This window comes from Scomber scombrus, chromosome 4 (assembly GCF_963691925.1).
Source record: "Scomber scombrus chromosome 4, fScoSco1.1, whole genome shotgun sequence".
NCBI lineage: Eukaryota > Metazoa > Chordata > Actinopteri > Scombriformes > Scombridae > Scomber > Scomber scombrus.
Genome location: NC_084973.1, coordinates 22,706,674 through 22,725,334, shown reverse-complemented (window position 1 = coordinate 22,725,334; position 18,661 = coordinate 22,706,674). Strand labels below are relative to the sequence as shown.

Below are 18,661 nucleotides of genomic sequence, written 5' to 3'. Positions count from 1 at the left end.
AAGAAAACTGGTTATAAAACAGAAAAGAAATGATTTAGAGTATTTGAAATTATTCTGTTTTAACTACTGTCTAAAATTTCTGATCTCAGCAAGCATCTATCCCACTGAAGTGAAGTACGACAGGTAATCGCGATGGAGGATGGGAAACATACACTTTTCCAGTGTATGCCTATGAAGGCTAAAAATCAATGGCTCCAAATACAGTTTCCTGTATTTCGCTGCTCTCACACCTCAAAACCGCAGAGTAAATAAAACATTTTAATCACTTTGGTCAATCAAAGAATTGAAGTAATTTAATATGATTTATTAAACATGTTTAAAATGTTAAATGTGATGACCGTCTCATATACACGGTCAGAAATAAAAAGACAAATGTTCAGAATTTAAAAGCAAAAATAAGACCTCCACACATTTACAAAAGACTGTACAATATACACATAAAACTCATAAAAACTTAAAAAAACATGGATAAAGTTTTCATAGTAATGACACCATACTTATGTCTGATGTCACACACATCACATTAGACATAAAGACATGAACAGCACCAGACCTCACACTTTTCAAGCCTTTAAGACATTAAACTCAAACTAAAACTCACTCTTACATTCAGTACTGAAGGCTCTCATGACAGAAGGGTAATGAGAGCATCCAGAAACTTGCTCCTGTCCTCCGTCTTCAGTTCGATTACTGCAAAAGAATAATCAGATGTTAGAAGAAGTGTGTGAAGAACAGCTGCACACATCTGTCAGCCTGCAATAAGTCTTCCTGTAGGGAGATTTAATGCAGTAATTTCTCCACTGAAATGTCTCTGATATCTAAAATATTCTAGGTGGGAAGGTGTAACAATATTCTGGACTATGATTGAAAAGAAATGACTGACAAGGATCTCACACTGCACATAACATGCACCACATTTATTTCATGATGCCCAGAGACCAGCTGGCTCAACTGTCTGATTCATGAGTTTTCACAAATGAAGTTCAACTACAAATAAAAACGGAGACAAGGCTGCCACCTGGTGTCTAAAGAAGAGATGACGACTCCCTCTCAGAACAAAGGTTAGTGAGTATAAAGATGCTGCTCAATACAAAAGTAAATGAGTTTGTCACTTACTGGAAGTGTCGAACTGGTCGTGAAGGGTTCTGGAGCTGGTGGTCTCTGCAGCTTTCTCAAACGCTCGTCCAAAGAAACTGAGTGAAGGGAACAGATGAGAAATATGAAATAAAGTAGAATTTTCTCTCAAAGCATCACATTAAAACACTTACATGTACCGAAGGAATTAAACCTGCAAATATTAGTCTATTCATCAATGAGTTGATTGACAAAATTAACTGGCAGCTGTTTTTGACTCATTTTATGAACAAAAATGCTAAAAATGTGTTGGTTTCAGCTACTCAAATGTTATGATTTTAAGCTTTTCTGTCAGATACATGAAAATAAACTGAATATGTTCAGACTGCTGATCAGACAAAACAAGATATGTGAAAATGTCACTGTAACACTCAATTATATCATCATACTTTAGTAATGTTAACCCTTTTCAGACAAAACTAACAATCTATTAATTAAGAAAATAATTGGCAGATTAATTGATAATAAAACTAATTAGTTGCAGCCCTAGAATTAAAACACCTAGACCAGATATGGAATATTATAATACATATATAGGTCAAATATCAACTTACTGAGGTTATAATTTCTACGAACACATGATTAAACTCCTTCTAAAATAGAGTTTCATGTTATTATTATTATTATTAGAGAAACATTTATCTTGAATTACTCAGCATATTCTGAATCTTAGTGTCTCACTTGCATGGGAAAGCTGAGCATGCAGCTCAGTTTTTGCTGTTTATATCCTATAGATCTAGAAAGTGGGGTCTTACTTCTTCTTGTCGGAAGTCTCAGACTCAGGTGGGATTCCCACAACAATGACGGTCCCCTTCTCCACATCCTTGGGAGCAGCCATGATGAGGGGAAGCAGTTTGCAGCGTTTATTCCTCGTCTAATGGACAAAACAGCATGAGCAATCAGCAACAGTCTACTTCCTCTGCAATCTACCTCCATTTGGACAGCAGAAACACACTCACCGAATGGACAAAAGCTTTCAGGAGGTATTTTGAGAGTAGAATCAGGGCCATGGGCTTAGAAAAGAGCTTTACATCAGGGGTACCCTGTACATGAAAAAAACAGGGGGAAAGGATTGAGCTGAGCATGGCATACATCTAATAGTCACAAACTGTATGTGCTGGTCATACAGACACTCGTACCTCCATGAGGTAGCAGTAGAGGAAGGGTCCCTGTGAAAGGATGAGGTTGGTACAGATGCAGCTGGCTACAGTCTGCTGGATAGCAATAAGCTTCTTCTTAGCCTGGTCGATGCCTGAATGTAGACGTTCAAGGTTACTCCTACACACACACACAAAGAGACAGAAAGGTGACAGGAAGTTATTGTGACACCATTTGTATTTTCGTTATTGTGTTATAAATATTTTTACAGCTTTAAAACATTTCATGCAGAAGGAGAAAAAAATCAAACCTGGTCATCTCTACATCTAAAAAAGTGAGTAAATCTTGGAAACTTTAGGCACTGAGCTGACCAACCAGGTGATTTTATCTCTGCTACACACCTGGAGAGGGAGTCCAGAGCCTTGATGAAGTTGTCGGTGTCAGTATCATCTTTCTCAGTGCTCTCCAGTAAAGCAGCAGTAGCATGCACCATGTCGGTGGCCAGGAAACGGTTCTTATAGCCAAAGTGAACACCAAACGTCTGGATGCGGATATCTTTCATACTGACGGAGGGAAAACAAAGAAATCATTTCAGGTTGTCTGTCAGTAACCTATATGCCATGTGTAACCTATAAAGTCAACTGGATGACATCAGCATCACTTCCTCTTTTCTAGACTCATACCCGTATTTATTTGAAGACTCTTCAATGACGTCCCTCAGGTTCTCTTTGATTGACATGTCCATGGAGTTGAATTTCTGCCGCACTTGCTTCAGAGGTAACCTGTTACAAATAAATAACACCACACAACTCTAATTTCACATTACAGTATTAGCTCAACTTCTACTTCGTAACTGGTTATTCTGTGGATTAACATTTCATTGTAGAGTCAGTGAGCACTTACCCCATGTCAGCCAGGAACTCCTGGAGCTTCTTTTGTCCATTTAAAGTCCAAAGCTTGAAGTTGCAGGACGTGTAACAGGAATTACAGATGCTTTCATACAGAGACCAGTGCTGGTAGAGCGTTAAACGCAGGCTGAAGAAAAGATTTAAGGCAAACACAAAGGAAAAAAAATAGACAGAAACAACTACAAGAAGTCTCAAGGAGTGATTACTGCAGCTATAATTCTTGAATGCATGAGTGGTGGTGGGGAGGGATTATAACATTCCATATTGATGACAAGTCACAATGAATTAAGGATACTCGTATTCAAAGGAAATCCTCATACAGTCGATGGAGAGAGAGTTCTCCTCATCCTCATTTCGATGGTTATGCCGGGAAACGTGTCGCTGCATTGTAGCGATGTCTGTTACATACTTCATACTTTAAAAGGATCAAAGAAGACAAAAACAGCTCAATGTTGGTTCACATCTTCATACAAAACACACAGCAAACAATAATCCTGAAGCCAATACAAAAAGCAAAAATACATGAATTACACCACAGCAGATTCAGATTAATTCAAAGGGGATGATGTTATGGAGTAATGAAAACTTTTCTTACTGTGTGATTTTATCATGAACCCACTGGTCTGTCAGCCCAATAATGCCCCACCTGCAAAAAGAAAGAACTCAACAGTCTACGTCTAAAAATCTCTCCAGTCCTCACAAAATGTGCATCAGGAAATAAGAAAATTACATCAGTGCATACCAAAGCATGTCCTTGGTGTCTTTTGTCAACATCCAAGCCAGTTCAAAAAACATCATGGCAGCCTGAAAAAGAAACGTAAAAAAATATTATTCAGAATAGACTAAAATAACAGAAAAGTTAAACGATGATCAACATACAGTTACACATAATCAACTCTTAAAAGTGTATCTGGATATACTGAATGATCAGATTTTCTTACAAATTAATGTTGTTGTTGAAGTTTAAACATTCAGATCATATTAATGAACATTTTTCTGAATTCACTGGATATTATATGGAGAAATTTTCTAAAGCTGTTTACTCACAGACGTTCCGTGGTATTCATACTGCTCGTAGTCAAACAAGATTTCCCTCCTGTGAAATGAATGAAATGTGTGAATTTAGTGACTATACTGGCTATTTGACAAAAATACCGACCCATCCTTAAAATATACTTCACCTCCGTGCCTCCCACTCCCTCTTCGCCCGCTGTCTCTCAATCCTCCTCTCAACTGCCCCCTGCAACAACATGAACACACTGTTGTTTTTTTTCTCTGCTGAGTTTCCATGTTATGAACCAACTCTGTTAAAAACATACTTCATCAAATCTCCTCCGTTTTCCAGATGGCTCCGAGCCTTCGTCACTCTCATTTCCAGAGTCATCTCCTTCCTCATCCTCTTCATCTCGAAAGATATCATCATAGGAGGGCACACCCAGGTCATCATCCTGTTTAATTAACAGTTTTATCTGTGGGAGGAATGAAGATGATAGTTTACAACATGGACGCAGTGATGCATTATTTGTGTTGCAAACCTTCGAAGCAAAACAAACAAACAAACTTCAAACACTTCAAAAACACAAACAAAGGATATAACCCATTTAAAACTCAACACTATATAATACATCATCTGAAATTTGAGCTGACACATCACCTGGGTGTCGTTGTAGACATTGACGACATCTACGGGCCGGTGAGTGTCACAGATGAAGAAGATGGAGTCATCGTCAGGCTGCAGCATCTCAAGGAGATCGACATTCGCGCCACAGTTGATGAGAACAAAGTACTGAAACTACAAAACAGAAAAACACAAAATGAAACAACTCTTCGGTATGATATAGGTTAACTGAAAGGAGGACAGAGCTTCATACCTGTTCTTTGTGTTCGAGGAAGGCAGTGCTGAGGTCCTGCCACCCTGTCACTGGTACAAGTGTATACTGGACCTGGTCGCAGTGGAACAACGCCTGGTGAAGGAAAAAAAGATCAGCAATCATTATTTATTCACTAATTTATCATCATCATCATCAATCTTAAGACACCTTTGTTACTAAAACATAAGCAGAGGAGGAAAAAAATATAAATCTTATCTATATTTTTATGATCATTTCATGGATGTGGCCATTGGACCTCAGATTTACAAATATCTCTTACTCAAACTTAATATATTTATGACTGAGACAGTACTATCAGCTCTTATTAAATTGAGCTGCAATGATTAATTGATTAGTTGCAAACTATTTAATTAATCCACAATTATTTCAATAATCCATTAATTGTTTGGAGTCATTAAAAACAACAAAAACAAAAAAACTGTAAGCTGAATATGTTTTTGGCTGTGGACTCTTGTGCACAAAAAAAGAAAATTGAGGACGTCACCTTGAGTTTTGGGAAACATTCTTTGCAATTTTATGGACCAAACAACTAGTCAGTTAATCAAGAAAATGATCCACAGATTAATCAATAATGAAAATAAACGTTAGTTGAGGCCCTACAGTGAAGATATAGTTTTGGCAGCAGTTATATAATCTGAGTAAGATAACCAGTTCAAATATGCAGGCAGAACAATTTGGGGTGTTTCTTTTTATGCTTTCACGCTACCAAGCAAAACAGATAATCTAGACATCTATATAAAAGAAGAGCAGAGCTGGGCACTGAACATACTATATACATTATAAAAATACCTACCTAATTAAAACAAAATAGTACAACTAATAAAAAAAGCTAAAAATACTAAGTTAGTGGTTACTAGCAGGAAAAAGGACTACTAATTATTTAGTTCATAATATACTTTTATTTCAAAAGGACAGGTGTTCAAACAACAGTCAGGTGCCCAAATACTTTTCAACCCAAAGCCTGGTTCTGCTCACGGTTTCTTCATGTTAAAGAGGAGTTTTCCTTGCCACTGTCGCCAGGAGCTTACTCATGGGGGAATTTTGGGTCTCTGTAAATTAAAGAGTACAGTCTAGACCAAGTGCACTGAGATAATGCACTTACAACATTAGTCTTTTTAGTGCCAAAGTTCCTCTTTCTGTTACTATACCTCCACCACTGCTCAACAGGGAAACACTGTCCAAGGAAAAACTAAATGGGAATTTGATGCTGTAAATGTGGCAGATATCTACTTAATATGACTTACTCAGACTGCTGAATCATCATATAAGCTTCAGATCAACTTTTAAATGCATTTTTGCACAAAATAACTGCTCATACTTCATAATGCACTTACAATGTGCATTATGCCCATAACCCAAAATCCATAAGCCTCTTGTACAAATCTACATTTAAAAGTTTACCTGAAGCTAATATGAAGCTTCTACTGTCCAAAATAGTTATATCAAGTAGATATCTTTCAACTTTACAGTGTTTTAGAGGTCCTTTTTGTTACTTTACTTCCACCACAGCTCAACAGGGAAAACAAAGAAGAAATTTGATGCTAAAGACAGTAAATAACTCAGACTGTTGAATCCTCTTTTAAGCTTCAAATCAACGTTTAAATGCATTTCTGTAAGTGTATGTACATACTGTGGATTTCTGCCCCCATCACTTGCATTAAAAGCACACTAGAAGGGGATCTATTAACAGCCAGAATGAACAGGAGGAATGATTACAGGGAGGAAAACCTTTTTGTTTGTGTTTACATGGACATCTGACTGGTGCTTTAAGACAGACTTGAAACAGCTAGCTTGATGTCTTACCTGCAGTATCTTACAGGCGCAGAGAGCGTCGATGTCTGAAGCCACCAGGAGTGCAACTCTCTGAAAGAAGAGTACCACAGTTTGTGTATAAGCATACCACCGTAAGTACTTTAATTGATGTTTTCTATCCTCTAAATCACAGTGTAGTCTTCTTGTTAGCTGATAGCACAAACAACATACCTGGTTGGCAACAACTTCATAAAACTCCTTCCGTATGTCCGTGATAAACATTTTCAACAAAGTGAATTAAAGGTTATATGAAATGTTAAAAGCTTTAACGAGGAGCAAAACACGATAACATGTGTCTAAAGTGTCATGAACAGCGAGATATTTGCTTATCTGTCAAACTCGGAGCTCCTTCTGCTGCTCTGTGTTCCTTGTTGGAAATGTGGCGCCAAATCTAAACGTCATACGTTGTACGTCGTACGTCGTACGTATGAGGCCACGCCCCCCGTCATTGACAAACCACCGCTGCCTGGCAACGAAGACGAGACCAGTTCAGTTCATTACAAAAAGTATTCAGCAAGTAAAAGTCCTGCATGAAAAATCATACTTAATTAAAAGTACATTAAGTATTATAATGGGTTTGGTCCCTCTGACTGATATATTATTATATATGACATCATTAGATTATTAATAGTGAAGCATCATGCAGCATGTTACTTTTGTAGCTGTTGGAGGTGGGGCTAGTTTACACTACTATATATACACAACTAGCTAGTTTAGTCCAGTGGTTCCCAACATAGGGTCAGCAGACAAATGTGAGGGGTTGTGATATGATTAATAGTAAATAAGAAAAAGCAAGGTTCTGATATACAAATCTGTTTTCAGTTTTTTTTAGCTTTTTTTCTAATCTTAAAATATTGGATAATTTGAGCATTTATTGAAATGAAACCATGTGAGAAGTTTAGAGGGAAAAAAATCACTATTTTGTGGAGCTGTTAACAACTCAGACATCTGAAATGTGACCCTGACTACACACTGCTTTTTGTAAAGACTTCAAAAGACAAAAAGATTGGAAACTGGTTTCATCTTTAACAATGTGTTGTATTTTAAAAGCTTGTTATATTATCCATTGTGTCAAATCTTCATCTGAAAAGTAACTAAAGCTGTCACATAAATGTAGGGGAGTTGAGAGTATAATATTTCCCTGAAATGTAGTGGAGTGGAAGTATAAAGTCGCATGAAATGGAGATACTCAAGTAAAGTATATGTACCTCAAAATTGTACTTAAGTACAGTAGTTGAGTAAATGTACTTACTTTCCAGCGCTGATTACAGTATAACTTAGAATATGACTGCCACACATACTCACTGATATAATCAAATAAATAAGGAAGTGAAATAAAGTCAATTGTAACAAAGTTATATGTAAAACAAAAACGACAAAAGATAAAATAAACATTTGCAATCCTTTTAGTTGCATTTCTTAGAGGACTAATGATTGTTTTGGGAAATGTTGAGCATTTCTTAAATCCAGACTATAATGTTCCTTCAATTTTCTCAATTAAATCAGAACTTGGTGCTTCACTGTTGTTTAATCTAGTGAAGAGTTGTGCAAGGAGACGGGCTATAATATAAATGAGGTTTCACATTCCTTGTTGTTTGACGGTAAACTTGGGGAAGATCTCAAAACAGTACAAGAGCAATAACTAATGCCTGATCTAGAAATATAAAAAATGAAGGGATTTCAGCTTAAAAGCTTGAAAATACTGCTATACTGCTAGAGCTACAAATCATGCTGCTTGATAACTATTATACCTCATTTATACCTTTGTGATAAAACCTACACTACTTTGTTTTGCATGCAAGCAATTACTGCCCAATTATCCAAAAGTCTCACAAGCAGGAGCCTGAACATCTCACATACTCAACACCAGAACCGCGGACTCACAAAATAAACAGACGACAATGTGTGTTGCAGGATTATTTAGAAACATCATTTTAGTGTCACCAAAAGATTCATTAAAAGCATCACAACATATACAATCAGGATACTGTGTCAGCATGAGCGGCTGCTATATGTGGTCCTACAAAGCCAAGGCAAATGATGAGCGTGACAGAAACAAAGCAAAGTTTTGGTATCATCCCTTTGACACGACCGTACATCTGAGGGACACCAGAGACATGATCGGGTTACTTACTGGAGTAACTTACTGGAACTTACTGGAAATCACAACAGAAAATGGATGGAAATGTGGGGATTTTGCATCCCACTCTGTGAACATCGAGAAAGAAGTGACAAGGGAAATATGTGGCTCTTAAGATGTGAAAACATGCAGGGTTTTTTATCAAAATGCAGCAGAGTCTAACTTTTATTGGTTAACAATCTACTCAAACCCACCCCATGTTCCCACAAGTATGATTCCTACTCTCATGAAATAACATTATCACATTTAAGGTAAACAAACACATATTTAAAATTCAAGTAAACTCCCACATGCCCCAAAAATTAAATACAACAGCTATACATCATCTCATAAATACCTGTTAGACTGGCAAAGTAAATTAAGATATCATTTCTCTCAAAGATGTGTAGAAAGTGAAGTTCTTTTCCCCATCTTTGCTACTCCCTCAGATGTAAATGTTACACTTGTTCAACCAGAAATATTCACATTTGTCTGTTAAACTTCAACAACAGTGAAATAAATGAAAAGTAATGTTTTTTTTCCACTGAGGTAAAGAAAAGGCAGCATGCCACATTTAAACATCGTTATCTTCCCAAAGTGAATCTTATACACAAACGTAAAAACGTACAGAACAAAGTGGTGTGGACGACATGACGGAGAGCATACACTGTTACATGCAGTATATACTTCATTCATTAACAGAGAGCTAAGAATTAATGTAGTAAACAAAGGCACACATTTTTACCAGGTTTTTTTCTGCCAAGTTTGGTCTGAAACCGCTGCAATCCAGTCAGATTTAAGCTGGATTTACTACGACGACGAACAAAAAGTGCTTTGACCCTGCAAAACTTTGGCTGGTTTCAAACAAAAAAAACCACAATGACGCTCCTTTAGCTTAATTTCTGCGTAAAATTTGACGCATTCTATCAAATTTCAAACCAACGACTCAGCCGTAATTAAAGGATGAAACTGTAACATAACATGAAACACATCAGAAGTAAATAAAACAGACTTTATCGTTTCAATTAAATTTGATCTATCAAAGAAAAATTAACAAACTTTACCACTAAAGTGATAATAAAACTATTAACAGGATAGAAAACCTGACCAGCAGGAGCACTGTGAGGCTAGCACCATCACCTGGAGAGGCTACAGTCTGACCTCACTCAGGTTCATCACCAGCAAGATCTACTGTCCAAAAAAAACAAAAGAATAAACAAAAAATAAACAACCCCTGTGACTTCTCATCTCCGCTGAACATTCTCACTTTGTTTGATCGGGTCGGCCGCTGAGCCAGTGTGCAGTAACAGAAACCAGACCTACAGTAAGCCTGAGACCACTGAAAAACACATTTATCCTCTCTTACAGTCATTTTTTTTTTTAGAGTCATAAATAAGTACAGCAGGCACTGCAAAAAACCACGAGTCGAGCGTAACTGCTACATCAGGATGTTAATTATCAATCCATTAATATGTGAATGGAAACCGGTTGACATTCAAAATATGAATATAGGAAGACGAAGAGATTTAAAGCACTCGAGATGGAGACAGTAGAGCGAAACTGAAGAGATCAAAGATGTGATGCTGACCAAGCTGTTGAGCCCCCAAAACGGACATCCTCGTCTGGTTATTTTATCCATTTAACAATTTCTTAATTGATTTTCTAAAAGATTGATTGTATCACAATATATAGATACTGATATTGTGATTTAAAATGACAGTATTATAAAAAGGACTGTACCCATTCTGCCCAACCCAAATTTTAGACTTGAACAGCCCACTTTGATGACTCGACTTCACCGGGTTTCTTCATCCAAAATACAAACCGGTGAAGGATTTTAAAGGTCCACTTACTAATGATTCAGAGGTTTCAACTGCATGTCGTGGTAGACATGAACCCATCTGACTTTTTCTCTTCTGACACCCCAACTTAGGCTTTCTTTGTCCCTCAAATTTAAAATCTGTGTGGAGCTAATTTAGACCATTTCTACGTGAGGTGACATGAGACATGGGGTTGCTGTGGTGCTAAAAACTGAGTCACTGAGACAATATAACTGATGAATATTGTTTCTTATGTAGATGAAGAAGCTGTCTTGATAAAGTCTTCTACCGATCAAATGATGCATCCTCATCTCATGGTCTTCTTCAGAGAGTGCATCAGACTCAGGTCTAACTGTGTGACGTAAAGTTGTGCGATAGTTGTAAATGATGGTAAAGACCGTTACTACTGCCTCTGTTTAAAGATGATCTCTCATGTCTCGATTTTTCTCCGGCCGTTCGCTGACTCCTGCTCGATGACTTTCGCTTCTTCCCAGTCGACCGTTTCGTCTCGTGTTCGCAGACGTCTGAAGTCGACATGCAGCTGGAGTCTCTGAATCACTAGTAAGCAGATGTGTGAACTTAGATTATCTTCTTCCCTCCTCGAGTCTCAACCCTGCTTTTTTGAAATATTTGCAAGTTTACAAAACAATCACGAAGTAGTGAACCTACATGACAAACCGTTTCACAGCAGCTGAGCCAGAGACTGACGGGCAGTGAACTTTATAGTGCAGTGCTTGTGTAGTCGACCTGCTCAGCTGTTTTAAGTATTTAAATGTATGTGTTCTATAGGCACAATACACAGGGTGTGTACAGTAGGGCTGGGCCAGATGGGAAAAAATGTCATGATATTCACCAAAACTTTTAATAGTTGCCGTTAAAATGTTTTTTTGTTATTGTTGGCGACTCTCAAATGTCTTAGAAACCGTTTAGGAGAAAAGTGTCATTTTAGTTTTTGTGTCATGTATCACCAAACAGAAAGAAAATCCCCACAATACAGTTACAATGATAAACTATTAATACTGATATACTGCCCAGCCCTAAGGATGTGATAACCAGAGTTTGAAGGATCACCAGGTAACCCCCTTAGAAATGACACCAGTAAAGAGTATAATCAAGCTTGTTACAGGGGCAGGATGTAGTTGGAGTTGGCCAGCTTTCGCTCCTGTGCTGCGGGGATGCTCTCTCTGTGACGCAGAGGCCTGTGGCAGTCGGGGTCCTGCAGTGGAGGGTAGTGCTGTCTGTAACACAGCCAGGCGAACGAAAGACCCAGCAGAGAGCCCACTAACACATCTACAAGAAACAGAGAGACAGAAAGACACACACATATAAGAGTCTCCACTGTGAGACATGATGCTAAAGTTACTCCAGTATTACACTCCCAAAAAGACTCAATAACATCTTTTAACAGATCCATGTTGCCTCTTAAATATCAACGTAGCGCAGGCTTTCTGTTAAATAACACTGATGACATCATCAGACGTTACACAAATGAGCTTAAAGGTGTCTGTGGTACATGTAAACAAACACAAGTCACATAGTTAATTTCAGTGTCTCTCACCAAAAACACACTGTGTGAAACCTTCAAGTGTAACAAACATTTTGAATGCATGTTTTTCCTCATTAAACATTTGCAAAGTAAATTTTTTAGTAAAAAAAAAGAAAAAGAAAATGGCCACAATAAATTTGCATTTATAACATGCACGTTTTCCAGCCTGCAGTCTCCTTATTTGCCTTTATTGGCATGCTGCTATGTTTGTTGGCACTTTATCACAGCATGAAACCAACGACAGGGTGTGAATCCTGTGTCCTTGTGCATAATACAAACAAAACAGGGTAAAAAAAAAAAAAAACTTGCTTATGCTGGCAGTCGTCAAAAACTCCACAAAGTACCTGAATACTTTTTCATCTTGCACTAACAAACAGAGAAGTGGCTCCACAATGTGGACAAAATGACAAAATAATGGTATTAAAACAAGTTGTGAAATGCAGTCTGATACATGAGAATGAAATTAACAACCCTCATGAGTTTTCTCATCTGGAATAAATTTAAAAACTTTAATGTAACTCCCTAAAATCTCCACCACTTCAGTAAACATCTCTTGTTCTGAAATGATTGCTGGCATACAAATGAAGCACGATGGGATTCCAGCCGGCAGTTTCACACAAAAGTAAAACCAACATGTTTGCTCCCAAAATAAGCTGTGTTTGCCTTTAAACAGGCTCATTAGCAATGTTCAACAATGTCCAGTTTTTTTAACATGATATATTTGTCACTTTAGGACCACTTCTTTCTGTATCTGATTCATGGATTTGGACTCAACATACGACGTGTTTTTAATGCTACGCAGTGCTGTTGGTCTGACCTTGCCAGTGGTGTTTGTAGTCGCAGGTTCTGGAGAGGGCGATCACAGTCGCCACCAGTAAAGGGGTGAGGAAGGCACAAAGCCGCCACGCTCTGCCTTGACCTGCTGCATTAAAGCAGCGCAGCTTTCCTGCGATGTACAACGCTGTGAAGCCCAATCCTGCAAAAGCAACTGGGAGCAGAGAGAAGAGATCAAAGGAGTGATCAAGATTTATACAGAAACAGAGACACCAACAAAGAGATGGGACAGGGATCAGAGCTGGAAAGATGCTTTAACATTAGATGCTCTCCTGCTCATACAACAAAATTGCAGCCTAGAGGCAAAAGTGCACTTATGTACTTCTATTTTCAGATGTATAATTTTCTCCCTGACCTGCTTTGTACATTTGTTTCTTTTCCTTGTTGTCTGATGATGAAATTGTACCAGCTATAGAGGCATAATTTCACAGAAGAGGCTCTTACAGGATGAATGTCCGCTGGGAAAGCTCTTCCTGCCCTCCATGACGACATCTGGGTCACCGCTGCAGCGCAGCTCCGGGTTCATCTGACCGTCTGGAAAACAGCGGTAGAAGAAGTCTGGTCGTGGCCTGAGGTGGGCACAAACACGGAGAGTACAGATTTAGACTTTCATACACTAAAGCACAAGATAACATCATGTACAGCGTTTACCTGCCGACAGCAAGTTTGATGACGTTGGTGAAAACTCCGTTCAGCACCAGAGTGAGAGTCACAGCTGGATGAGAGAGGGCAAACAGAGATGAATCATGACATGTTTTTTTAATATGAATAAACAAATCGTGTGCAGCCGGCTGTTTCTCACCCAGCGACGCCTCCTTCAGGTCTCCTCGCTCAGACTTCTTCAGGAAGGTGAAAACCAAGATTATGATCAGCGGAGTGAAAACCGCCACACTCTGATGCAGCGAAGAGAAAAACACAGAATATAATTTTTAATTCAATTTTATTTATATAGTGTCAAATCACAACAACAGTTATCTCAAAGTGCTTTTCACACAGAGCAGGTCTAGACGGTACTCTTTTTTCAAGTATGTCTTAAAACAACAGTCAGACGCCCAAATGAAAAAATGAAACAGGTTTTTCTTGCTGTAGTCATCCCTCCTGTTGTACTTGTACAGTCAGTGAAGTTAAATTTGGCACTAAGAAGACTGTAACAGTGAAAGATGTTGAACTGATTCGACTAGTTTGAGTGGCTGAAACTTCATATTAGCTTCATATTAGTCCTCCTTCTTTGCAAAAATGTATTTAAAATACATTTTTGCAAAGAAGGAGGACTGTGGATTTTGTCCCCCATCACTTACATTTTAACATCAAGAGATCTGCTGATGTTCAGTACGAACAGGAGGAATTATTATGGCAAGAAAAACCTGTTTCAATGTTCATTTTGGGAGTCTGACTGTTGTTTTAAGACAGACTTGATATCTGTGAACAAGTCCTTCAACTACAAATCACATTCACTGACTGTAATTTAACAGTTTATTAATGGCTTTCTGTTTTTCTTTTTCAAACTGCAGAATGAAAACAACTCTCAGACACTTCAAACAGTCTTATTAAAAATAAAAAAGTATTTATATCCACTTTAAAGTTTTGTTAAAGTTACATTTTGTTGATAACACAATTTAAAGTATCGAGGGATTTGAAAACAACGATAATGATGATGATGATGATGATGATGATGATGATAATAATATTCACAATGAAGGATTCGATTTCTCCAGCAAAGTTTATGTCTCTGTAAGTTTTGAACATTTTCAACATGAATACATAGAGAGAAAATATATATTTAGAGTATCTGGTCTTATTGGTGCAGTTCTTTAAATGCGATAAAACTCAGGAAGCAATTTGGGTTCACTGATTATGGTTGTGGATTTAAAACCTAACTGAGGGATTTATTTTGTTCCTCTTTAGGTCAAAGTCCTGCAGATTTATTACTTACAAACATTAGAGATGTGGGTACATGGTCTCTCTCCACACGATGAAATTTATACAGCCACATCTCCTCCGCCTGGATCTCACGGTAGAAAGGAGGAAGCTGCTCCGTCACACTGAGTGAAGCGCACACACACACACACACACACACAAACACATACACACAGTACATTCGTTTTATGTCATTAAAATTGCCTGCCTTTTCCATAATGAATCCATAAAGCCGTGATGCAAATGAAATAATGTGTTCACAGGTGATTTACGAGTGTACTTACAGGAACACCACCAGCAGCGCCATCCGGATAGAGATTTCCGACAGGAAACCACGAAGCAGCCTCCTCTTCATTTTGTTTCTCGGAACTGGACTTCAGTCAACAGCAAACATCTCCACTTCACCCTCTGTAACTGAACTCGAACTAAAGAAAAATGGACAGTTTTAGTTTATAAAAAGGCATTAACAAGGATAATAAATGGAGAAAATAAACGACTATCGAGAGGCAGTGGGTGCACAAGTGGAGAAAACTATTAATATAATTAGTGCATGTTGACACGTCCGTCATCATGATGAATTATCTGATGAGAGGAGAGATGTGACACCCACACAGGTGCAGTCATTGATTTTACCTGACGAACCTGTTTTTAGGACAGCGTGGGAGAGAGCGGACTGAGCTCCACTGACATCGCCCTCTCATCTCATTTATTTTAGTTTGGGGCTGCATCTGTAAAGATCCTTTATTCCCTGCAAGCGCTTCAACATGTTTGGGCTGTAAATTAAGTTATATGAGTGTACTGTGATGAAACACATCAATGCTGGTGTTTATATTGACACTCACACCAAATTTATTTTAAAAAAATATTTCCTGAATTGAAAATGGCTCAATCTGTCATCTGCGGTTTAAAAGGACATGTTCCGATTTATTCCAAGTCTATCTGAATATAATACTCTCAGGTCCATGTGTACACTGAATGTGTTGTAGTAAAAATTCATTGTCTGTTAAGTGATACCTTAAAAAAGTGAGTTTACAGACCCTCTTATAACAAATTTTCTCTTTGTGTTTGCAAAGTATCAGTGTGTCCTCACTGAGCTGCAGAGTAGTGATACTAACACAAAGAAGCACTTGAAAAAACAGTAAATATCAGGAACTGCTAAACAGATTTGTGTATCAGACCTTTGTTGGGAAGCACTGGACTAAACTAGCCAACTGTAAATAAAGTGGTTGAAACTAGCTCCACCTCCAGCAGCTACCACAGTAACATGCTGCTCTAACACTAATGTACTAATGTAATGATGTAATACTTTGAATACATCAAGCTCCTTTTACTGCAATACTTTGAGTACATTTAGCTGCTAATACTTAATGTACTTTTACTGTAATACTTTAACTACATCAAGCTCCTTTTACTGCAATTCTTTGAGTACATTTTGCTGCTAATACTAAATGTACTTTTACTTATAAGTAGGACTTTTCATGCAGGACTGTAATGTAATGTAGTATTTTTCACATTGCTGTATTAGTACTTTAACTGAAGTAAATGATCGGAGTACTTCCTCCACCTCTGATGTAAAACCTGACATACAGGCCAACATGCTGCACCTTCACTTCCTCCTGCATCACACTCCTATAAAAATAAACCCCATTTATATATTTAAAAAAAAATGTACATCAGCGTAACACTATTTTCACCACAGTAATACATCAACACACAGATTGAGACAACAAGCAGGTCTCGTTGAGTCTGCAGAAACAAGATGTTAGCAGTCCGAGCTAAAGCTACTGAGCCACATCTGTCACACATCTGGCTCATTTCCGCGTTAGTCCGACAGGAAACCGGCTCCGTCACTCACCTTCATCAACCGGGGGGTTTATTTATCTCTTTATCCGCATAGTAACATGTGTGGTTAACATGAATCAGGCCTCCGGGTCCGCCGACGGTTCAAGTCGCACATCTGAGGACTTAAAGGAAACAGGGATGATGATGATGATGATGATGATGATGATGATGATGGCGATGATGATGAGGAGGAGGAGCAGGAGGAGGAGGAGGAAGAGTGAAGCTACCGGAAACAACAGAGGCTCGTCCGGTTGAAGGTTTTCAAACATGAACATGGTTAAATAATCTTTAAAGGTCCTCTTACTGGTTTGTTCCGGTGCTTTTGACCATATTCCATATAAGTCGTTTATGTCTTTATCAGGATAATATCTATATTCTTATCTATCTATCTATCTATCTATCTATCTATCTATCTATCTATCTATCTATCTATCTATCTATCTATCTATCTATCTATCTATCTATCTATCTATCTATCTATCTATCTATCTATCTATCTGATGTGGCCACAACTAAAGGGAGAAAGGGATACAATCCTTGTCAAAGTTTAACAATTCATGTTTATTTAAGCAGATTAACCAGTTATTTATTCAAACAAATGTGTTAACTAAAACGTGTTAACTAAATATTTACATTATGGGGTGTGGATGTCAGTATAATCAGCGGAGTGATTATATTTATATAAGCAAATAGATACAGCCTACTATAAATCATTGGGTTGTTAAAAAAGAAAAGAAAAAGTATTCATCCTTTATTTTACCAGGCAAGACATTAAGAGCAGTTTCTTATCTATAATGGCGACCTGGTAAGTGCCAGAGGACACTTGAACATTTTTAAGTTTAAGTTTTATAAGTACATATTAAGTACAGGTAAAGAGTATACAATTATATTTCTGCTCTATGAGACAGGAAAAGATTATTTATTTATTTATTCATATGTAGTGTAGATTTTATATGCTTTGATGATATATTTTGTCAGTGAGGTCCACATGAAACAAGATCACTCTTCATAAAAAAAAAAATTACAGGAAATTAAAAGAGGAGTAAATGATCTAAACTGCTGTATCAAATGTGTTTATCATTACTGGGAATTCAATTCATTTAACTTAAATAAAAAACGACTGTATTTTCAGTGAGTTTTGACATGTGTGAACTGTGATGTGCTTTATAAACCGGAAGTGCTGGTGTAGTTAACTTTACCTGCCTTGACACGTGGATGAAAGAAGCCACGTCACGTTAAAGCGCGCCATCTACAGGCCAAAAAAACAGACGGTTCATCCGTGTTTATTCTGCTATCAAATCAACCAACTTTGATTTTTCCAGTTTATTCTCAAATCTCAGTAAATGTTTTAGTTAATTTTTAGGTTGTTAATTTTGGACTTTTGTTATTTTAACGACCTATTTTCATTTTACAGGTTTCACAGTTTATTAATGAATGTTATATCGACACATTTACCTTTTACTCTAGGTCAAACGTCTCCCCAGGGGGGTCTCCATACAGTATCAGGAGAGGCTTACTGAAAGTGTGAAAAAATATTACATTATTTATCAAAAGGAGATCACGTAGAATAGCCTTAATATGTGCGATCTTGTTAAAGAGTTCACATATAAAGTTTTGGGGAATTTTACTGTTTTTCCCATTTTCGTAGTGTCAGAAACTAATAAATGACTTAGAAAATACCTCTTTTAATGTATTTGGTGTAGTCTGAAGTGTGTCAAACAGAAATATCAGCCTATAAT

At 37.6% G+C, this 18,661-nt stretch overlaps 2 protein-coding genes across 2 annotated transcripts; both read right to left on the bottom strand.

Moving 5' to 3' along the window:
* Window positions 1-388: 388 nt before the first annotated feature.
* On the bottom strand, window positions 389-7,133 carry cdc45 (CDC45 cell division cycle 45 homolog (S. cerevisiae)). Its single transcript, XM_062418329.1, has 18 exons — window positions 7,016-7,133; window positions 6,836-6,895; window positions 5,012-5,104; window positions 4,795-4,932; window positions 4,460-4,609; window positions 4,322-4,380; window positions 4,188-4,236; window positions 3,883-3,944; window positions 3,736-3,786; window positions 3,436-3,555; window positions 3,136-3,267; window positions 2,916-3,014; window positions 2,634-2,795; window positions 2,274-2,412; window positions 2,094-2,177; window positions 1,890-2,008; window positions 1,117-1,193; window positions 389-690 (listed from the first exon to the last, which is right to left on the bottom strand). Exons 1-18 carry the CDS (start codon window positions 7,064-7,066, stop codon window positions 626-628), a joined length of 1,710 nt encoding a protein of 569 aa, XP_062274313.1. The 5' UTR covers window positions 7,067-7,133; the 3' UTR covers window positions 389-625.
* Window positions 7,134-8,746: 1,613 nt separating this feature from the next.
* Window positions 8,747-17,097, bottom strand: plpp5 (phospholipid phosphatase 5). Its single transcript, XM_062418328.1, has 8 exons — window positions 16,936-17,097; window positions 15,365-15,505; window positions 15,097-15,205; window positions 13,966-14,056; window positions 13,815-13,878; window positions 13,608-13,732; window positions 13,147-13,317; window positions 8,747-12,073 (listed from the first exon to the last, which is right to left on the bottom strand). Exons 2-8 carry the CDS (start codon window positions 15,433-15,435, stop codon window positions 11,904-11,906), a joined length of 801 nt encoding a protein of 266 aa, XP_062274312.1. The 5' UTR covers window positions 15,436-15,505; window positions 16,936-17,097; the 3' UTR covers window positions 8,747-11,903.
* Between the last annotated feature and the right edge of the window lie 1,564 nt (window positions 17,098-18,661).